The sequence below is a fragment of the Loxodonta africana genome, chromosome 4 (assembly GCF_030014295.1).
Source record: "Loxodonta africana isolate mLoxAfr1 chromosome 4, mLoxAfr1.hap2, whole genome shotgun sequence".
Taxonomy (NCBI): domain Eukaryota; kingdom Metazoa; phylum Chordata; class Mammalia; order Proboscidea; family Elephantidae; genus Loxodonta; species Loxodonta africana.
Genome location: NC_087345.1, coordinates 95,896,141 through 95,918,901, shown reverse-complemented (window position 1 = coordinate 95,918,901; position 22,761 = coordinate 95,896,141). Strand labels below are relative to the sequence as shown.

The window sequence follows — 22,761 nt, the reverse complement described above, 5'->3', positions numbered from 1 at the left end:
TGTTTTGTGACATTGGTTGCCAACTCCATGACATGTCAACACTCTCCCCTTCTTGACCTTGGTTCCCCATTTCCATTCATCCAGCTTTCCTGTCCCCTCCTGCCTTCTTGTCCTTGCCCCTGGGCTGGTGTGGCCATTTGGTCTTGTATACATGGTTGAGCTATGTGTATTATTGTTTGTTTTATGGACCTGTCTAATCTTTGGCTGAACAGTGAACCTTAGGAGTGACGTCAGTACTGAGTTAAAAGGGTGTCTGGGGGCCATACTCTCGGGGTTCCTCCAGTCTCTGTCAAACCAGCAAGTCTGGTCTTTTTTGTGTGAGTTATATTTTTCTCCAGCTCTGTCTGGGCCTCTCTCTTGTGATCCCTGTCACGGCAGTTGGTGGTAGTAGCTAGCTGTGCTGGACTCCGTCTGGTAAAGGCTGTGGTAGTTATGTTCCATTAGTCCTTTGGACTAACCTTTCCCTTGTGTCTTTGGTTTCCTTCATGGGAGACCTAGGCTTTCAATGTTGAGGTGAAATCTTTATGAGTAAAGGAAAGGCTCACTTTTACTTCCCATTGTCAAAACTGCAGTCACCAGTGTCATGGCATGAGCACTGCATTAGTTCAACTGTTACAACCAGCTGTGACTACGGGCAATTCTCAGTCTCTTGAGACCATAGCTTAAAAGTACTCACTTGGGGTTTTGAAATAAAACAATACAGAAGCATACAATGGATTTCTTTAATAAAATGCTTTGATTCAACAAGGATGCGAGTGCCTACCATATAGCAAAATTTAGTCAGCGATATCTTTTCCCATAAAAAGGAAGGGTCCAGGTACTCTTTTCTCAGTGAAGGTGTTTGAATGGAAATACTACCCTAGAGTACAGCTTCTGTGTACAGCTGTCTTCTGCCTCGTATCCACGACGGAGCTGATTTTAGGCTAAAGCTGTGTGTCATTCAAAATACGTTCAGACATATTAGAGGCAAGACATTATTTAAAAGTAAAATATTAGCCGCCACAGTAATAAGGATCTGGTTTCATGCACTCATGAAAAAAGAATGTCGCAAAAAAAGATTCTTCAGCACACAAGCTGCATTTAAAGTGACTACAGTGTCGTTATCTAAGTCGTCCTCAAAAAAAGCTGGGCCTTGTATGGAACATTCTGTACAGGGCAGTGCTGTTTGCTGAGTTGTTTATTTCCCCCCCGCAACATGAATGAGTAAATTCAGTGTTTATGAAAGGAGACGAGTCGGCAGGAGGGTGAAGACCTATGTTTATCCATAGGTGGTGGTTTTAGCTGACGCAGCTCAAGTTTCCACCGCCAGTCTTCCTCTGTGATCCCAGAACAAACTGACGCCAACGGCAAGTGCCAAGAAGGGGCCATCCCAGTATGTGTCTGGCAGAGGGCATGTGTCAGTTTTGGAGGGTGGAGGAGATATATGATGGATAACGTAACTCTTTTTTGAGAAATTTGGTTCTAGTATGTAATTTACTGAAATTGACTTAACATGGCTCCCCTTCTTATTAGCCTTGAGGGCGTCAGAGTAAATAAGGCTGACTTTGGGGGTTATTGCAACACGACAAACTGGAAAAAATATGAAATGCCTTCAAAGCTGTGGTGAAAAGGCAATATGATTTGAAGGTTAATGTGGTTTTGGCTTTCAAGCTGCAGAAGTTATATGAATCCCTATTCTTTTACTAATCCATTAGATAGGAGCTCCAGATCTGCTTTGTGAATTTGAGTATAAAAATAAATCTTTTTTTGTCTTACACTTTAAAATAATCAACACTTAAAATAGTTGTTATACCTACACATTACATAGTAAATTTTAAGTGGCTTCAAAATTCTATATAAAAATAATAATTTCCTCAGGCATAGAAAACTCACATTATACTTAAATCCACATTAGGTCAGAATATACATACTAATCTATGGGGTCACGCAGGTTTCTTTCACCAAAGCTCTATGTACTTACTGGGAACAGGACAATGGGCACAGTTAACGTAACTGCCACGAGGACTGCCATGCGTACCATGATGAGAGGAGTGTCAAAGGTGTACACTCTGCTGTAAGCATGAAGTAATTCATCTTCGACTTCTCCTACAAAGAAGAAGGAACGAATGAGTTCACTTGGTGTTGTCAAGTTGGCTATGACTCATGATGACCCTGTGTACAATGCTGCCCAGTCCTGTGCCATTTTCAAGATCACTGGTCTGTTCAAGTGCATTTTTGAGGCCACTGTGTATTTTGAGAGCCTTCCAACCTGGGGGGCTCTCTTCCAGCACTATATCTGACAATATTCTGTTGTGATCCATGGGGTTTTCATTGGCTGATTTTCAGAAGTAGGTCATCTGGAGTTTCTTCCACATCTGTCTTAGTCCGGAAGCTCTGCTGAAATCTGTCTACCATGGGCCACCCTGATGGTATTTGAAATACTTGTGGCATAGCTTCCAGCATCACAGCAACATGAAAACCACTACGGTGCAACAAACAGACAGATGGAAGGTGGCTATCAAGTTGGCACTGGTGAACTATGGCAACATCTCACTGAGGAAGCACAGTGCAATGGAAAGGACCCAGGCCTGGGAATCCAGACAGTTCCACTGTTACTCTGTCTCTGAGTTTATTAGCTGTTGACCTTTGTTTCAATGAACAAAGGGGCCCCGAAGATTATACAGTTGCAGGAGCTACTATAATTTGCTGAGGTGTGTCTCTAGCTCATTTGCATTGTGATAAATCTATTTCTGCTACACAGAAGCTTTACAAAACAAATGGGAGGCTGAGGTGCTCTGGCTAAAGGGAGTAAAAGGTCTAAACCCCACCAGCTTTTCCCTTGTATTGCACCACCCCTGCTCCCACCTGCCCAGCAACCCCTGATGCAGGTTCTCTGGACTCAGTATGGAAACCCTAAGACAAACGATATCTAAAGCTCTTTCAAGTGCAATTTCAAGTCAGTTAGGACTCCATCACAACATTGAAACACAGACTTTTGGACTTTTTCAAGTTTTTACTTGTCTTATGAAACTCATGGAAACCTTAGTGGCATAGTGGTTAAATGCTATGGCTGGCTGCTAACCAAAAGGTTGGCAGTTCAAATCCACCAGGCACTCCTTGGAAACTCTATTGGGCAGTTCTACTCTGTCCTGTAGGGTAGCTATGAGTCAGAATCGATGGCAACAGGTTTTTTGTTGTTGTTTGTGAAACTCATTAAAGTAACTATAAGTAACATGAAAGAATGAATTAATATGATTTTACAGGATCTTACTGCTCTAGGATTAAGATGTTGCCCTCCTTGAAAACACATTCATTCAGGATTCCAGACACAAATAACTAGGAAATACTTAAGAAATCAGATATAGTTTGATTTTCCCACTACTTCCTTCAAAACTAGTTAAAAAGGAAGAAGTAAACCAAAGTCTCAGACAAGAAACTAGTCAACAGGGCTAACAGGCTACAAAAGCCACGACCTCATCTACCTTGAGACCAGAAGAACTAGATGGTGCCCAGCTACTCCCACCGACCATTCTGATCAGGGCCACAAGAGATGGACCCTGACAGAATGGGAGAAAAACATGAAACAGAACTCAGGTTCTTAAGAAGGCCAGACTTACTGGACTAGTTGAGACTAAAGGACTTTCTGAGAGTATCACCCTGAGATAGTCTTTACACTTTGAAAAACTATCCCCTGAGATCATCTTTTAGCAAAATAACAGATTGGCACACAAAATAAAGAATATTAACGTAAGTATGGTGCTTCATTAAAAAAAAAAAAAGAAAAGAAAACCATGTATATGAGACCAAAAGGCCAACAATTACTCTAAAGCAAAAAGGAGAAGATAAAGCAGCAGGGAAACTGGAGTCCTGAAAACAGAATAACCAGAATGCAATTAAGGAGAATGTTGGCACATTGGAAAAAATGTAACTAACGTCACTGAACAGTTTGTGCAGAAATTGTCAAATGGGAACCTAATCTGATGTATAAACTTTCACTGAAAAAAACAAATAAAACATTATTTTTAAAAAAACGGACAAAAAGGGATGAAAATACCTTCAACAGTATTGACCACGGGTTTCATTAACTCAGGACCAGTAAGGAGTTAATGCCCAATCTAAAGCACCCACCGCCGTGGAGTGGATTCCGACTTATAGCGACCCTGTAGGACAGAGTAGAGCTGCCCGATACAGTTTCCAAGGAGCGCCTGGCAGATTCAAACTGCCGACCTCTTGGTTAGCAGCTGTAGCACTTAACTACTATGCAAGCAAGTACTTAGTTAATAGTCAAAGTAGAATAAAACCTATGCAAGTGGTGTTTTCGCCTCCACCTTGTCATGCAATCAATTTAATTTACTAAGCTAGTCAGAAAAAAATTAAAAATCAAGAAGTTAGAGAGGTTTATACATAAAATATATTTATGTGACCATATGCTATCAGATCAATGTTTGACTCCCTGACCTTTGTCTATCGGGCCATGCTTCGGGGAAGGAAATAATGATCCTAGTCTTTTTCTGTACTGTTAAAATGCCAGAGGGAAAATGTTTCAGGCACAATCAAATGTAGCCAGAGTCACATTGGTGAGGGGATGGGGTAACAAATTTCAAGATTTAAGGGAATTCTCTTTTTTTAGGGAGCCATTCAGTATAACAGAATAGAATAGTATAAGCCAGAAAATTTGCCTAATGCTCCAAGCCACCAGGATGTGACCTGACTGATGAATAAGAAATAAGTTTAAACTCCAAGACTTTGTACTTTTTCTACCATTTGCCTGGCAGTTAGGTGGCTGTTCCACCAAAAGAGTTTTACAACACGCTATTGTATTCACTCTCATTGCTTCTATACTGAGATGACTAGGGGGTCAAACCAAAGCATTACAGTCTGTCCCTGAAGGAAAATAATCTGAGAAACTTTTTTTTTTTTTTTTTTAAATAAAAGATGCGTTAATTTACAAATTGTTGCAACCTGTTAGCCAGGCTGGTTCAGACCTCATTTCCTTAGGTCAAGTGCCAAAGCTAAAATAGCATACTAATTGCGTGGGTATCATCTCTAGATCGTGCTACTTAGAGAGGGTAAATGAAAGAATTATAGCTACCTGAGTTAATGGTCAGTCTAGCCAGGATTTGTAGAGAGGAACTCTGATAGAGACCTACCGTAGAAGGTTAGATAACCAAAGAGGGCAGCAAGCAGGTACATGATGAGCATCCCGGTGATGGAGACATTTGACACTGTTTGCATTTTCCTCCGGGACCGACTGTAAGGGAAAAGAACACACCTTTGTTTTTGTTTTTTAATTTATGAAAATATTACTTTTTAAAATTAAAATTAAATAGTGAAAGAAGGTATGTCTTATAAAATCACTAACGCATAAACTTATAGCTGATTTAAATTTGTCTTAGACAGCTGTGGAGGGTTTGTTTCCATTTTTCTTAAACACTACTTCTGTCTTAGAAACAACCACTGCCCCAGAAGAGGGACAGTTCTTCTTGGCGATAAGTAAGCTGGTGTGCTGAATAGTTAGGAATGCAATTAACATAAAGGTCATCCTGGCTCCTAATATAGAAAGCTTTTGAATTTCATGGTGGAATGAGTTTAATGAGGAGAAGGGCCTAATAGAATCAGCACAGCACTACTGCCAGGAGCTCAGACTTCGGGAAGCCTGGTATTGCCACCTGGACAGTGTCTGGACACCGATTCTAGGGGACAGCCAGCTGCCCGAGGTCAATCATCAAGCCTTTGGAGTAACCACCACCAGCGTTTTCAAAGGAAACCAAATGCATCAAAATAATTGAAAATGTTCCAAAAAGAATTTTTATGAGGTAGATCAGAATTTATGGGGAAAGTTACTGCTATGTAGTGAGAATGAAGACTGGGGTTATTGACTGGGCTAAAGGAGTTGAGAACTACGATGTGACACCCTCCCCTAAGTGTAGAGAGAGGAGCTGCAACAGATGGGCTCAGACTCCACTTTGTCCCCAAGTAGATGTCAACAACCTTAAACGGAAAAGATTATTAATGAGCCATGGACTAGCAAGTAGAAGAAACAAGATTGTCTAGCAAATGTCTGCATTTTACAGATGAGACAAGGAAGGCAGATGTTGCCCCATCTCTCATGGTAAACGCCTTCTAGACAAGGGTTAGGAAGTGACCACAAGTGACATCAATAGCTTGGGCAAGGTCGCCCTAACACTAATTTGTGGTCTTCATGGGTGTCATCACTTGAGGGTCTGGTAACATCACTGCTTCCCACCAAAATTCGAATTTCCCACACCTGCAAAAACCACTACTGCTGTAGGCTCCCCCTCCACCTGCTGTGAACCATTAGGGTAGAGGAATAGGCAAGAAGAAAGCAGGAAGGTAGTGCACTGAGTGGCTGATTCCTACTGTATTGGTTAAAGCACACTACTGAGGAGTGGTGGTAGCACAAACTTTCTCTCAAGAGAAAGCTATAAACCATGCTTCTGCATGAAGTACCTTTAACATATCAGCACACTTTGAAAACAAATTAGAATGCTAAAATGATGGCTGCCTTACTCTTTAAGTTCACTGTAGATGGGAAGGACTTCAGGGTGGCATACAAAAGCAAATGCTAGGATAGGAATCGTATAGGCCGTCTGAAAAACAAAGACAACACCGCATGTTTAGCATTCCAGCACAGATGGCAACCCCTGGCCACCTCAGCTTGTGAAATAAAAACTCAGAGGCCACTAGGCTCACTAGAGGCTTACGCCTTTACTCACCCGAGAGTTGAATACAAAATACTTTGGTTGACACTTGTCATCATTATGGGCTTCGTATTCTACTCCACTGCCATGAAGAGAGCCCTTGGCTTGGTTCTTGTCCAGCTCTGCAGGATTCTGGTGGGTGTAATCCATCATGAAGTTCACCCCAGTACCCTCAGAGTTGTTGGGTAACATCACAACATGCATGGAAAGTGTACTGTTGAATGTCAGATTTCCAACATTGTGATCCAGAAGAGGCAGAGGGCAAGGTGTTTGGAATTTCTTGTAAATCACCTAAACCCAGACATTAAAAAAAAAAAAAAAAAAAAAACTCAGCCCTTTGAGGAAAAATAAGCAAAAATCTACATTTGTGGCTTATTCAGAGTGGGGATTCATTTTAGACTAATGTATAAAGGAGGCGTCTTCCCCTAGCCTCTGTTCCAAGGAAGGGAATGATAGGGTTGGAACTACCAGGCCCTTAGAGTCAGCAGGACAGTTCTTTGCATGAATCCAACCCAGCCCTCTTTTATCCCCTTCCATGAGAAAGACAACCATTTTCCTGCCCCATTGCGTATCTTATATTTCTTCAAACTAATGATGACATGAGTCACCAAAAAATAGTAATGATCAATTACTGAAATAGCATTGCTGCTTTCTTCTTTGGGGAAATGTTTTAATTTTGACATCCATAATACTGAAAAAGCTGCCCCCCTTTTGGGGGAAGACTTTTTTCTTTAATTCCACCGTGGTTGCTCTCTCTTTGTGAGTAGAATGTGTAAGAGAACACGGCTGATTCACGCAGTTAAGGCTAATTATACAGCCTATTCCTAGAGGCACCTTAGAAGAAAGACCTAGCGATCTACTTCTGAAAATCAGCCACTAAAAACTGCTTGGAGGACAGTGACACATGAGGTCACCATAAGTCGGAGTCAACTCGATGGCAACTAGCTTTTTTTTAAATAGGCTACTCACTCACCTTTTGGGACTCTTCACTCCTTCCACCCTCTAAATACTGGATTAAGGTCATGTTCCCGCTTGAAGTTTTCATTTTTTTTCCAAATATATACCCATTGTGCCTAGAACATACCATTAGCAGCAGCCTTGACATTCTAGCGCAACTATTTTTAAACTCATGACTGCTCATTTCACATTCCAAACTAGAACAAAAGAAAATTGCAATTGATGCAAGAACTATTTCATGCTATTGAAGAGCTTGAACAAAAATGAAGGCACTAAATCAGACATTAAAAGCATCTCATGCTTCATGAAGCTACAAGGATCAGGTCAATAAATCACTTACCACACCGACAAAAAACACCATGCAGGTAAGAGAAAATCCACTGGTATAACCAAGGTAACCTAGGAGTTAGCAGAAAAGTTCTGGAAGGTGAATATGGCATCTACAGTCAGCTTACCTACTAGAATATGAAATGCAAATAAAAAATACTTTCAGTTAAAAAAAATAACTGTACCTAAATTTTTAAGAAGAGAAAGCGGAAGAATGATTCCTATAGACACAAATATGACGAGGTAGTTGCCATTGAGGTACCATTCTCTAGAAGACAAAGAGAGACAAGGCTATTAGGATCAGAAAAGGCCAAGTAAAATGAATCAGTTGGTGCTATAGAGAATATAAGACATACCCAGTATTTTCTTCAAGTCCCATGAATGCTCTGATTACTTCAGGCAGTTCATATTTAATGATAAAGAGGTAGCTTGACATTGCTAAAAAGGAAAATGTGACAGCTAAGTGGTGTGCTTAGCACTAAAGGCACATCAAAGTTGTAAGAAGTCATGACATTCAGGACATCATTTCTTCTTAATAAGATGAGCATCTAATCTCTCAAATGGAAAGAAAGGTCACCATGTATTTTGCACGGCTTCCAAGTTCTTTTCAAAAATAACCATTTGGCTCTCTAGTTCTTACATGTGGACCTTTGCTAACAGTAGTAATGCTGTTTCTGTGTTAAATCCAAGATGCCTAGGAGGTGCTAATGGTTTGTGTTCATCTATCAACTGAAAAGTTGGCAGTTCGAACACACCCAGTGTTCTTCCTTGGAAGAAAAAGCCTGACAATCTGCTTCTGTAAAGATTACAACCAAGAAAACCCTATGGAGAAGTTCTACTCCGTGACACATGGGGTCACCATGAGTCAGAATCAACATTTTTTGTTTGTTTGTTTGGTTTGTGTTGAATCCAACTCTGTGGTTTTCAGGGAAGCTACAGTTTCAAAGTTTTATACTCATTAGTTATAAATCAGAATGACCCATACTGAGTGTCTTAGTTATCTAGTGCTGCTATAATAAAAATACCACAAGTGGACGGCTTTAACAAAGAGAAATTTATTCTGTCACAGTCTAGGAGCCTAGCGGTTTGAATTAGGGTGCCAGCTCCTGAGGAAGGCTTTCTCTCTCTGTCAGCTCTGGGCGAAGGTCCTTGTCATCAATGTTCCCCTGGCCTAGGAGCTTCTCAGTGCAGGGATCCCGGGTCCAAAGAATGTGCTCCCCTTCTGGTTCTTTACTCTTGGTGGCATGAAGTCCCACTCCTCTCTGTTCAGTTCTTTCTTTTATATCTCAAAAGAGATTGATTCAAGATAAAACCTAAACCTGTAGATTGAATCCTGCATTATTAACATAACTGCCTCTAATCCCGACTTATTAACATCATAGAGGTTAGGATTTACAACACATAGGATAATCACATTAGATCACAAAATGGTGGACAACCACACAATGATGGGAATCATGGCCTAGCCAAATTGACAAACATTTTGGGGTGACACGATTTAATCCGTAACATTTGAGAGTATCTGTTTTGGTGTCTGTAACTTGGGCAAGGGTCTGGCAACAAAAGGCATGGGCCAGAGAAAGAGGGGACAATTGTAGGGCAGAGCTGAGTAGACTACACATCACTCTGGCTTTGCCAAAATGAATGTCACTTTAGTCCTCTGTGATCTCCTTGAGGGGAACACAAAGTCTCAGACAGCCCACTGTCTAAACTGCTATCATCTTGGATTGATTAAAGAATGCAGGAGATGATAGCTTTTCCCCACCCTACCATTTGCCAGTTAGGTTTTATCTCTATATTCTAGTCTCCTTTTACACAAATAGGAAATTATCCAAAGTGGTAGAATTTTGAGCTCCTAGAAAAGTGATTGAGTCCCTGGATGGTGCAAATGGTTAACACATTTGGCTGTTAACTAAAAGGTTGGAGGTTCCACTCCACAGAGGTGTCTTGGAAGAAAGTCCTCTCAAGCTACTTCCAAAAGATCAGCCACTAAAACCCCTATGGTGCACAATTCTACTCTGACACGCTTGGGTCTCCATGAGCCGGAACTGACTTGACAGGAAGTGGCTTAGATAATTGTGTGATTGGGAACACTACTGCAAATCTGATGAAATCTGTAAACTTCCTCCCTAGAAAAATGTATTTATACATGTGCATAACATACAATTTGCCAATGATTTTAGGGATTTTGTAGGCAAATTATATGTTATGCATATGTACAAATATGCATAAATACACAATACCCTTCTCCAAGTCCCTTCTCTCAGTGAAGTCTAATGCTAATTTTTTATGTGGCACATGTCAAAAGACTTGATTAAAAACAAAACCAACACGTTTTACACAGATCTTTAAGTGTGTGCTAAAAGACATTTAAAACAGATAGCCATGAGTCAGAATTAACTCCATGGCAACTAACAATAACAATCAACGTTTTAAAAATTATTTCCTGAACTTCAAACAAAAGTTATAATGTTGATAACAATTTCCCACATTGTTTAATCCTTCACGTCATTTCATTTGATCAGCTGAAAAGCCCCAGGAAAGGAGAAAGTGTATGTTGTTATCCTCGTTCCACCGCTAAGAATATAAAGCTTTAGAGGAGTTAAATGACATGTCCAAGATCACACGGCTTGAAAATGGCAGACCACACCTAAAATATAAGTTCCCTGACTTCTGGGCCAGTGCTTCTTCCCTATTGTCAAAGGAAAATGAGTTTTTACAATACCTGGCCTGTGTTCTGTAAACATTATTTGGTTAATCTTTACAAAGACCTTGGCTAAAGCTAAATCTTACAGAGTAAACAGGAGATAGTTCTGATTAACTGGCTCAGTGAGGTCCCGTTCAATTTTAGAGCTATTAATTGCTGGCTTTCAGTGATGTCACCACTGTTAATGTGTTTGGTCTTCTTAAAATTCAGAATGATCCAGACCTGTCTGGGTAATGTCAACATTATTCTGCTAATGTTAAAATATCTGTGGTAAATGTTAATTTTCCAAGGGATTGAGAAACTTAACCGTTCTAAATGTGGAGCTACTGAGTACAGAAATACAAGCAATGTTCCTTATTCCAAAATAAAAACTAACCATATAAACCCGAAAGCCCGTTGCCATCGAGTCATTTCCAACTCAGAGAGGGACTAAAGTGAGAGCATTTTCAGGGCGGTATTGTGAAACTTCATCTCACTCTTAGAAAGCCACGTTTCTTATATGTGTGTGACTTGAACGAGAGACCACTTTGCAGTTTATTTCATCGTTTAAAACCATAGTAGTGGCTCAGACTGTTGAGTTCAATGCGAAATATGCTTACATCCAGTGATTTCAATTGTCCAGACAAGTAAATTAAGTCAACTGTGAGGTGATCCTGTGAAGTACTTGATAATTTTCATCTTGAGAAGGCTGAAAATGAGAACCAAATGGAAAGAAGTCTATTTGGTGGAAAATGGAGGGAGCTTATATGCTTGTGGCCCCAACTCAGTAAAATGAATGAGACAATCTGCTTGAGACTGTCAAATTCTACCCAGGATTGTAGTCTTAATGGACAAAAATGTGAAAAGAAGGAAACATAAATCATTAAGATATGGCTGAATTTTATTTGTCTGCTTATCAACGATTCATTATCAGGAGTAGGTACAGTTGGAGAAAGGTTATTAAACAAATTTCTCCATTCCAGAAACCCTGATAAAACTCCAGGGAGTTTATGTATCAGAAGGAGTTGCCTCCTTGCAAGATGTTTGTGCAAGTGAATTTGTTGCAGCATTGTTTGTAATACTGAAAAAAAAAAAAAAAAGGAAACAATTTGACTGTTCATCAGTAAGGGATTCAGTAAGCCAATTATGGTACATTTGTACAATGTCAAAGTCTACAGTCATTAAAAAGAATTACATCTAAATACATTCAAGGTATACTGTTAAATAAAAAAGCAAGCTGCAAAAACAGTATTATAATCCAGTTTTTACAATAACAATGTATTTCTTAAATTAAGTATACAGGAAAACCTGACGTAGTTATTTTTGAGGGCGACTTACGTAAATGTTTCTTTGTAATTTACCGATTTATGAAATGTTTTAGCTTTTCATTATATGTGTCTTATAATTATAAAAAAAAAAAATCAGGAGGGCTCCAGATACATGGATAGTGAAGCAGAGAACAGGAGAAGGGAAGCGTGTACTCAGCCCATATCACGCGCCCTAGGTTATCTTATTCAATCCTCACGATGCCCTCGTAAGTATGGGGAATTATCATTTTCATGGATGGAAAAAGACTCAGAGGAGTTAGGTGATTTTCCCAAGGCCACAGATTATAGGTGACAGAAACAGACTCAGGTTCAGGTACATCAAACACCAAAAGTCTGTTCTCTACCTCAAAAGTTTTTAGATATCTTTTAAAAAACAATAATATACCAGATACATAACCAAGAGGGCCAAAGGATCCCAGAGGAACTGAACCTAACAGCCTATAGAAGGGATGAACCACAGTGAGGAGAGAAAGAGAAATTGTGTGTGTGTGTGTGTGTGCGTGTGTGTGTTAGGGTTAGAGGATCATCTAAAGACATTCAAGGGGATGAAATTACATGTGCAAAGAAGGCACAGAGGATTTTTAAAAATATTAAATAATACCATTAGGAGAACATACAGTGTTATGCTATGATGCAGGATGCATAGGGGATAGAGAGATGCTGGATGGATGCATGGCTAGATGGATGATCGATAGATAGATATGGAGTTGGTAGTTGAGGTGTCAGAAAGGTAGGCAGGGGACAAATTATGAAGAGCCTTATGTGTCAGGCCAAGGAATTTAAAATTAGTCTTGAAAATTCGAGAACATGCTAAAGAATTTAATGCATGAGAGAAGCAGGAATAGATTTGAATTTGAGAAAGTTTATCTGGAGGATGAATTTAAGGTGGGAGCAGGGGAACTCGAGTCAGGGAGACCAGTTAGAAGGTGATCACCGGAGCTGTGGTGGTGAGGATGGAAGGAGAAGAGAGATTTAAGAGATAAATAAGAGATAGAATGGAGAAGTTTTAGTATTTGATTGGATGTGCAGTGTTAGGGAAAGAGGGAAATTTTCGGCGGGTGCTCAGATTTCTGGCTTAAGAAACTACAATGCTGTTCACTGAAAGAAGAAAGAGCAAAAGATTAGCAGGTTTGGGGACTGGTTAGGAGTGGACAAGATAAGTGCCACTATGTGGGGAGATGGAAACCCTGGTGGTGTAGTGGTTAAGAGCTACCGCTGCTAACCAAAAGGTCGGCAGATAGAATCTGCCAGGTGCTCCTTGGAAACCCTATGGGGCAGTTCTACTCTGTCCTATAGGGTTGCTATGAGTTGGAACTGACGGCAACAGGCATGTGGGGAGAAGTCTGGGCCATGCAGCAGGAGATAATCATCAAGAAATATGAGTCTATGGATTGGACTGGACAATGGGTTGGAGAGAGATGCTGATGAGGAGTGAGCTACTTGCATCAGGTAGACACTTGAGACTATGTTGGCATCTCCTGTCTGGAGGGGAGATGAGAGGGTAGAGGGGGTTAGAAACTGTCAAAAGGGTCAAGAAAGGAGAGACTGGAAGGAGGGAGTGGGCTGACTCATTAGGGGGAGAGTAAATGGGAGTATGTTGTGAGGTGTATATAAGTTTATATGTGAGAGACTGACTTGATTTGTAAACTTTCACTTAAAGCACAATAAAAATTATTTAAAAAAAAAGAAATATGAGTCTGGATGCCTTCTGAAAGTCAAAAACACAATATCTTAAATCACAGAACCAGTGTGAAGATGATGGACAAGCATATCACCTGAAAGCACTGTTAAAAATATATATTTGCAGATTCTAACCTGGAAACTGTAATCCGAATTCTAAGACTCTGTAGAACCAAGGAGCCTGTGGTTTATAATGCTTCTGACACATCCTCTAACAGGCTGGTTCTGTACAAGGTTGTATATTTAAGAACCACAGAATTTGGCTGTTTTCCACAGATACTTAATTTTCAGTTTTATGAAAGAAACTCAATCATACATATGAAAAAACTGCATTGGCAATGACAGAAATAAGCGCTAATGTTTTAATTTTAAAAGTGTTGATTAAAGCCTACATAAGAAGTCAAGAAGGCTTTAATTCTATATTTTAAATCTAGAATTCACTTGGTGGGGCTTTATGGTATTTCATTCTTAGATATTGTCATTTTTTACTTAAAGTGGGACAGCAAAACTAAGAAACTTTATGTTTGAAATTTAAGACCCATAAAGCAGGTATTTTTCTGTTTTTAAAGTGCTTGTTTGTTGCCACAAAGCTTTCTTATGCGTTGAACACTCTATTGAAAGCTTAAGCAGTCTATTATTGAAAGCAATATCTCCTTACCTCCGATGTTTTGCATTGTAATGGACATGAAAGCTCCAATTTTTCCAGGCCATCCAAATGCCTTTTCTCCTAATTTTTCATAAATTAAAGAGCCTGCAATCAAAGATAAAATTACCCTGTTAAAAGAATTCTTTTAATGCCTAAAATATTTACATAACATAATTCTTCATTAGAGTCTCAAACAGGGACATAAACACCGTACACAAATTATAAACCTCCAAAATGCAACCTCAAACACGAATAAGAAATATATTAAAATCGCCTCCAAACAATAAGCAATGGCTTCATTTATTTTAGTTGCATGCAAGTCAAATTGTTTATCATCTAACAAAAGTCTCTCTTTTCTACTTGGCTTGAACCTGAGCCAGCTGACTTTCACTCATTTCTCACTTGCCCGAATTACTAAAAACATTGAGAAATCATGTCACTGGGGTCAGAAAAAAACGAAATGTGAAATTGAGTAAAATCATGATAATGTTACGGAAGCATAGATTGAAGTACCCTTTTATGAAGATCAAAACAGGATGTGTTGAACTTAAGAGTGACATACCTCCTTCCTTGGCTGTCTTTAATAAAAGATGAACTGAATAGAGTGATAATATTGCCATGGCAAGCAGCATGATTCTGTAATGGGGAAAGAGAGTAGAAAATAAAGTATCTACAATAAATAAGGCAGAATAATGGTAAGTATAAATGATCACCTTGATCTTTCCAATCATTAACTTTCCAAAAGTATGAGGGTTTAGGGAAGCTGAAGAGTTCTTTTCAGAACTCCACACATAGCTCGTAATGTCACAGACTAGAATTTGCTATATTTTATATGCCAAAATCTACTACCCAAAGTTCCTAAAGTATTCTTAGAGTTACCCATTTGCAAAATCTGATTCATAATTTAGATGCTAAATAGTTAGCAAAATTAGCTCTACTACATCTAGTCACTCATTATATGTGTCATATTTATATGACATTCATATGAACATTAAGAATTGTAAGTCTCTTCAATATCCTAACTAAACCTTCATCTAAAACCTAGAAATATAGAAGCAAAAGCATGTAATGTCTGAACTCCATTTTGGAGCTCCATTGTGATGCCCATAACTAATGCATTCGGCTGCTAACCTAAAGGTTGGAGGTTCAAATCTACCCAGAGGCACCTCAGAAGTGATCTAGTTCCTAAAAATCAGCTGTTGAAAACCCTATGGATCACAGCTCTACTCTGACACACGTGGGGTCGCCATGAGTCAGAGTCATGGCTTACTACTGATCCTGTCTGATAGATGAAAAAGTGCCTCGTGAACCAGAGGCTTAGCCAATCGCATGTATAATTGAGAAAGGTAAGTACAGGGTACAGGAAAATTCCTTTTTTTGTATCCAGAAAGAATAATTTCTAGTTTCAGAACCCTCTCTACCTGTTCACGTGCATGTATGATGTATGGCTTGTTTACATATATAGTTATACAAAACACATAGTGATCAGTGTTTTCCCAAAACAAGAACTGGAGTGCAATGGTGCAGATAGGAGCATCTACATAGTAAATGAAGGGCCAATACTAAACTTTACCTGAAATTAAAAAGAAAAAAAAAGATGTATTATTCTTTGTCTATTTTACATGATAAGAGCACACTAAACCTTTTCCCCACAATTGGTCCAATTCTTTGGTAATTCCTGATAAAGTCAACATATATTTGGGACCACGACTTATAACTACTCAATATAACTACTCTAGTTATAATGTGCTTTTATTTTCCACAAAACATTCGTTTACCGGAATGCCTAACCAATGGCTTATTCAAATGTTTTTCCATGTGCCTTACGAATTTACCTGTTTTTAAAGAGTTTTATAAATCAGATTACATACTTCAGTTCCCTGCAGATATAAGAAGCATTTTCTGTATTTTAAATGAATATTTGCTTTGACAACAAATAGTAACACAAAAACTGTTGCTCTGAATTCAGGGAGGTAGCCGAATCTAGCCTGTACTACACCAACACACAAAACACACCCCATGAGGTTTAGCAATTCAATTGCTCTAGTACAATTAACATGCTAGATGTTTATAGGACTGAAATGAGGCACTTGGGTACAAAAGTGGAATATTCTCCTCTCGTGAAATGAGCTATGGCTTTAGGATTGGAAGTGTTTCATATTCCTATTTATCACAGATTTATAATAACTTCCTAAATAATTGTAATAGTATGTGTATTTACTAAGTAGTAGGCAGTCTTTTTGTCTTAGAGTTAGTGTACATTACAAAAGTATACAAAAATATACGTGGATGTATCTCTAGCCATTAAGATTCAGATAATTTTTTTTAAAAATTAGCTTATTTCAAACATGGCTTATAGAACCAAAATTAAAAACTCATTAAGCTAAAGAATGTTACACATAAAACAACTCAATCAAAGCAGAAAACGTTTATCATCACACTAACACAATATAAATATTTATAGCCCTGACCCTTAGCCCTCAAATAGCTATGTGATTATCTAATCGTAAGTGATGCTTAGAAAATAAATAGTGTATATTTATAATATAAATGTTGCATTCTTAGACAGTTATTTAACTCTCTAGCGCTGCATTTGGGATTGCAATCTGCATTAACACCGATGCCTGACTGACGTTAGATTTTATTCTTGTGAAAAATTTCACTGCTGCCAACTGTGTCTTGGAAAACGCCAAGCATTATGTAATACACGTAAGCATCTGTGGCTGTCTGTCACTGATGTGGAATCCATCCTACAGGTCAGCCGCATGACACTGCTACCCTTAGGCAGCATTTGATCAAGATCAGCTAAAGTGCATAGGTTTAGCAGTAAGCTTCAGTTGCTCTGCAGATATTCCCTGTGCCCAGCACCGTGCTAGGTCCTGAGGATACGGACCTGTGGTGAGTGAAACAGACATAGGTTTACTCTCTAGAGATTTTAGCCTAGCAAGGGAGACAAACAGTAGGCAAACAAATCAGACAAATGTGCTAAAGTATTAAAACTCTGGTGAGTGCATAAGGTGATTTGTACTTGTCACAGAAGTCAGAGGAGACTGCATTAAGGTAAGGACTGAGCTATGAGAAGGAGCTTACAAAATGAAGAGAGAAGAGAAGAGGGTTCCAAGCAGAGGGAAAGTCATGTGCAAAGACCCTGTGATAGAAAGGAACCTGGCACCTTCATGGGATATAGAGAAGGCCAGTGAGCCTGGAGCACGGGGGCACAGGGGATAGTGTATGAGATGGTGCCAGGACATGCAGGGCTCTTTAGGCCAGGTTAAGAATGGGGTCTTTATCCTAAAAGTGTGACAGGATCAGATATGCTTCTGAGAAAGATCTTTTTGACTACTAAACACTTTTTGACTACTACACACTATTTTTAAGCACCCACTGCACAATAAACGGCTTTGTGAAATGGTTCTTATGGACTAGAAGAGCTGCTTTAGCAATATGGGTGGTGACCATAAAAACTTTCCACAATTTGGTTAGGGATGGCTGAGCAAGTCCCATGATAAGATTGCTCTGATTGTTCTAACTTAGGTTGCTATGTTATCAAAATGTGAGAGAAATTTGTTAATACTTTCTCAGCGCATTCCTGTTCACTAAGATCAAACTTTGAATTGTTAATTGAAAAATACCAGGTATGCATGGACTTTATCACTGAATGTAGTCATGTGCATTGACTTACATAAAAAGTATGATTCCGGTGTTGGCCATGGCGTAGGACAAGCCCAAGATTCCACTGCCCATTATGGCATTACTCAGATTGAATGAAGACATTCCGAAGGAGGTGGTTCCAGGATGCTTGAAGCAAAAGGGACGCATCATAAGCAAACATTTGCCAAAGGAAGAACCTTTTTTGGGTTATTCTTACTCTCAAATGATCATTACTGGAGGAGATTACAGTCTAAAACGGAAGACTAAGATAAAAATCACAGTGACTAAAAGCTATTACTCAACCTCAATAAAAGTACGTAATTTTCAATGGAATTCAGTGCTTGGTTTCAGCAGGGGTCTGAGTACAAAATACAGGTCGAATAACATAAAGAAGAGAAAGCATGTATGATTGCAGATTACATTTGGGTTAGAATGATTTCTCCAAAAAACAAATAAATTTCATAAATGATTTATGCAGCCATATGGCGAACAGGAAAAACAAGCCCTTATTCCAGTAAGGGCCTGAATAAACAGAGAATGTGCTGATCAAAGCTTGGAAAATTTCAGTCACATTGTTTTCCCACAGAGACCTAGGTAGATCAGACACCCTCAAGGCCTGTTTACTGCCTAAAAGCATAGGTTAACTTACATGTTCATCATCATAATCTGTCAGCTTCTTTTCCCCCAAAAATCCATTTGTCAGGAATTTCTGACTTTCAGCATCTTCATTAGCAAATTGACTGAACATACACACACACAAAGGAAAATAAGAAAGTCAAAACATCTAAGTAAATGCTCTAAATAATATTTATGTTTCAGATGATCTAAGTAACTAAATTGGGGGAAGGAAAACCAGACATCGAAAACTCTTTTCTTCTTCTCTTCCTTTCCACTAGTGCTCCTTCCAGACCAACACTTACACTTCATTTGTGAATATACTTTGAATGAGAGGGAGGAAGTTATGAAGGAAGAAAACATTATTTTTAGTGGAACTTTTTATGCCACAGTTCTTCTTTCCAACATTAACTATACAAGATAGAGAATAATTAGAGCTAACTTTTTCCCTGGTTGGGATCCTTCTGAAGAAAGGGTACACAGTCCTGATTTGAAGTGAGCTTCCTCAACTACTACCACACCATAATCATACAATATTAGGAATTCAGCAGTCATTAAGTGCCTACCATGTGTGGGGCATTGTGGTCCTCATCTCTTTTGATGTTCAAAACAACTCTGTGAGAGAACTTTCATGCCCCTACTCTAAAGAAGAGGCAACTATGGCTCAGAGAAGAGAAATCGTGGGCTCACACCCACCAGACTCCAAGTATCTGGTCTTCCATAGCACCACACAGTTCTAGGGGTACAAATGCGTCTCCAGTTGGCATTTCTACATTTTTTTGTCTCCATCTTTTTATACACATCCCTTGATGTAAAATTCAGTGGTAGCTCTGTGTTGTGTTTGGTTGGTTGTGTGTGTGTGTATATTTTAATTACTCTGAAAATGTCCCTAGATTATTAGATAGTGCATGCAACTAAGAAAAATGTTAAGAAAATTCAATGAATTTATGCAAGAGTTGGGGGGAGGACTTTAAAACGTCACTGTCAACAGAACACTGGGATTGTGGTCTATTTAAGCACAGCTGGGTCATAGGTGCCACCCCTAATTGTACTTATATTGTATATGCTGGGGGGGTTATAGATATGGGCTTAGTACCAGCCACATTCCCCAAAAGCCTTGGCTAATGAGTCCAGCTGCCACTAGTGCATTTTGAACACTTTTGGTAAATTCCAAACAGGCTTTGTCTCATTATATGAAATGCTCAACTGTGCATGCTTCCTAGCAGTGCTTTCTCATTAGATAAACGGCAATTGTTAGGACATTTCTTGCATGACATAGTAAATTAAAATAATTGGAGGGATTTTATTAAAATATCCCTTAGAAATCAAAAGCAGGAAATAATTATAGGATGATAATGAGATCGATACAAAGCATCTTTAATAACAGGACAGGATTTTTCAAATAATCTGGTAAAGAAGAGGGGTGGAAGAGTTACTTGTTGAGAATAGAGAACAAAGTAAGCTGTAGATACAAACAGCAGATAAAACCAAAGAGGTTTATGTATTTTTCTAGAACTCAAGGAATTCTCACAGCATACAAGTTAGGAACATTTCCAGGGGTTCTCCCCATATTTCTCATAGGAGAAATATGATACCATAAGGCCCTAACATGCTTCCTTCTTCCATTATCACTGCCCCATTCCCCCCACGTTGTGCTTTATTTAATAGTCTGTGTTAGTAAATATACTTGCTATGTAAAGACTGGTACATAATGTTCATAACCGAAACTGAGACAGTAGGATTGAATAAAGCTCAAAATGGGTCTAAGGACTCTAAAAACAAAAGTGCCACCTAGAATTTAAACTTAGGAATGTCCAACACCCTATTTTTTACTTTAATCAACAAACTAGATTCTTGTATTCCATGAGTACTTTTTAAAAAATTTTGTAAGTAAACAGATTATTTTCTTTTTTTGAGGCAGTTTCATGTTCTTATTTTGGCATGAGATGAGTTATAGTCATAAAACAGGCCCAGGCTGTATAACATATATGAGAAGTGTCCCCGGTGCCTTAAATGCTTTGATACCAAACCCAGCATATATTGAAAACATAAGTACAATGATTCCAAATAAATGCCTCATGTCAAATTTCTCAAAAATTTACTTTAAAGAACCAATCTAAGCCAAACAAAGACAAAACACATCTTTTCGAGTGATTATAAAATTGCAAAATAATGACCAGTATTTCAGTGAGGAGTTAAAAGGCAGGTTATTATGACTGCTCCAGAACATATTGTATCAAACTTCACAAAAACATTCTTACTCTTTCCATTATGGCAATAGATTGGATAACAAGAGGGTGGACTTGAAATGTTAATGAGGTAGAACCAACTGGAGATAGTTGATCACTGAGTGTGTGGATTGGGGAAAGGGATGAGTCAAAGTTGACTCCTAGACATTTGATTGAATTGTTGAATGATAGTGGTGACTGTTTACAAGGATGGAGATTACTAGAGGAGGAGAAGGTTTTGAAGAGAATGATAGCTCAGTATGAGATTACAAGTTTGACTTTATATATGAGATAATTTAGACACATAAGTCATCTAGTAGAGATGTATAGTAGACAGATACAATGGTCTGAAACACAGCTGAGAAGTCTAATGGGCTGAAAAGATGGAATATAGTCGGTGGGTGGTGCCATGATCATTATGACTGAACTTTCTCAGAAGACACTTGTAGAGAGATAAGAGTCCTTAACATTGGAGATGCAACAACATTTAAAGGACATTCAAAGCAACACTTAGAGGACACCTGAGAAAGAAATAGTCCAAGGAGTAAGAGAAATGATAGGATAATATAATTTAAATTATTCTACATTATTAATGAGGATGAGGACTTTATAATCTCAATTCTAAATCAGTCACACAAAAGACTGACATTATTATATTTCAGGATCAGGGAATTGATCCAGTAACATCAATGCCATTGCTGTCTAAAATAGACAATAACCCAATTCTTCTAGACAAGAACCTTGTTTTCCACTTTCATAAACCTTTCTCATTTTTCCATGGGACTTGATGATTTTTAACCCCATACCTGCTTATTGCTGCCTTCTCTGAATTTCCTATCCCAGTGTAGCTGCCTTGAGCACTTTCTCCACTACTGCTCTCATCATCAGGTTCGATGTTGACATTTCTCAGTTCTACGGGATCCATTTGAGCTGTCAGGGCGTTCTATTCCACACACGAGCTCCTTCAGCGTAAATAATATACTGTACCTTCAGCTTAAGGCTCTTCTACTTTGTGTTGACTTTCAGAACACTCTGTTCTGCAAACAGAACACAAATTAAATCATTACAATTTTCCTTAAATTATATAAATGAAAATGAATCACATATGTTGTATATGCTCTGTATAAAAACATGGAAAAGAAGTAAATTCTTGAAAACTTCACACTTAAAAAATGGAAGAGAACAAGGAAAATGACTAACAAACTGCCAAATCAATAGGTATTTATCGAGTACATTGCCACAAGTTGGAATCGACTCAATTCCAATGGGTTTGGTTTTTGGTTTATGCATAATGAACATGGCAGGTGCTTTGCTAGTTCAACAAATCTTAAGATGTGGCAGCAGTTTTAAAGAAGCTTTCAGTATTTGCAAGCAGGTTGCATGATTTAAAAGAAAGGGAGACAAAAGAAAATTGTTGACAAAGGAAGATCTGCCAAGGCAGAATCTCCCAGTGTCTCTACTAGCAGTATCATAAGAAAATCAGTGCTTTAATTTGCTAACTGAGCATGAAAGAATTAACACCACCAAAATACTTCATAACATGCAACACAGTTTAGGATCAGGCTTGATGAGCCAACTTTCCAGTCACTTGAATCATGAAGCCAAAGTTAATAGTAACAAAGAGAAATACAGGTTTTCCTTTGAATCAGCATCCATCACCATCTACATCAAATTAAAATATATTTTAACAATGAAGAGATCCAATTTTTAGATTCTGCTCTACCTTAAATGCACTGGATCTCAACACAAATTATTGAACATTTTTTGGACCTCATTTTCCTCAATTGTAAAGTGAAAAGGGGTGGACCAGCATTGACTTAAAAAAAAAAAAACTACGAGTCCACTAAATGTTGTTCGTGTATTTCGCCTGAAATTTTTACTATTAGATTCATCTAATTCTTGTTGAACCATTATATTGGGAGAAATGGTATCACTCTCAAAA

General features: G+C 38.6%; 1 protein-coding gene across 2 annotated transcripts in view; it reads right to left on the bottom strand.

The window, feature by feature from the left end:
- The window catches only part of SLC38A4 (solute carrier family 38 member 4), a 31,134-nt gene extending 9,221 nt beyond the window's left edge, over window positions 1–21,913 (bottom strand). The window contains exons 1-12 of one of the 2 annotated variants that reach the window (XM_003405733.4): window positions 21,626–21,913; window positions 18,626–18,716; window positions 18,008–18,123; window positions 14,888–14,961; window positions 14,338–14,430; window positions 8,342–8,423; window positions 8,171–8,253; window positions 7,999–8,057; window positions 6,717–6,992; window positions 6,511–6,590; window positions 5,130–5,230; window positions 1,961–2,085 (exon numbers count right to left, since the gene is read on the bottom strand). In XM_003405733.4, the coding sequence (XP_003405781.1) occupies window positions 1,961–2,085; window positions 5,130–5,230; window positions 6,511–6,590; window positions 6,717–6,992; window positions 7,999–8,057; window positions 8,171–8,253; window positions 8,342–8,423; window positions 14,338–14,430; window positions 14,888–14,961; window positions 18,008–18,123; window positions 18,626–18,716; window positions 21,626–21,744 (1,299 nt within the window). In that variant the 5' untranslated portion in view covers window positions 21,745–21,913. Of the gene's footprint in view, window positions 1–1,960; window positions 2,086–5,129; window positions 5,231–6,510; window positions 6,591–6,716; window positions 6,993–7,998; window positions 8,058–8,170; window positions 8,254–8,341; window positions 8,424–14,337; window positions 14,431–14,887; window positions 14,962–18,007; window positions 18,124–18,625; window positions 18,717–19,767; window positions 19,782–21,625 lie in introns of those variants that run through there. The other variant, XM_064284341.1, reaches the window with a different exon arrangement.
- Window positions 21,914–22,761: the final 848 nt, after the last annotated feature.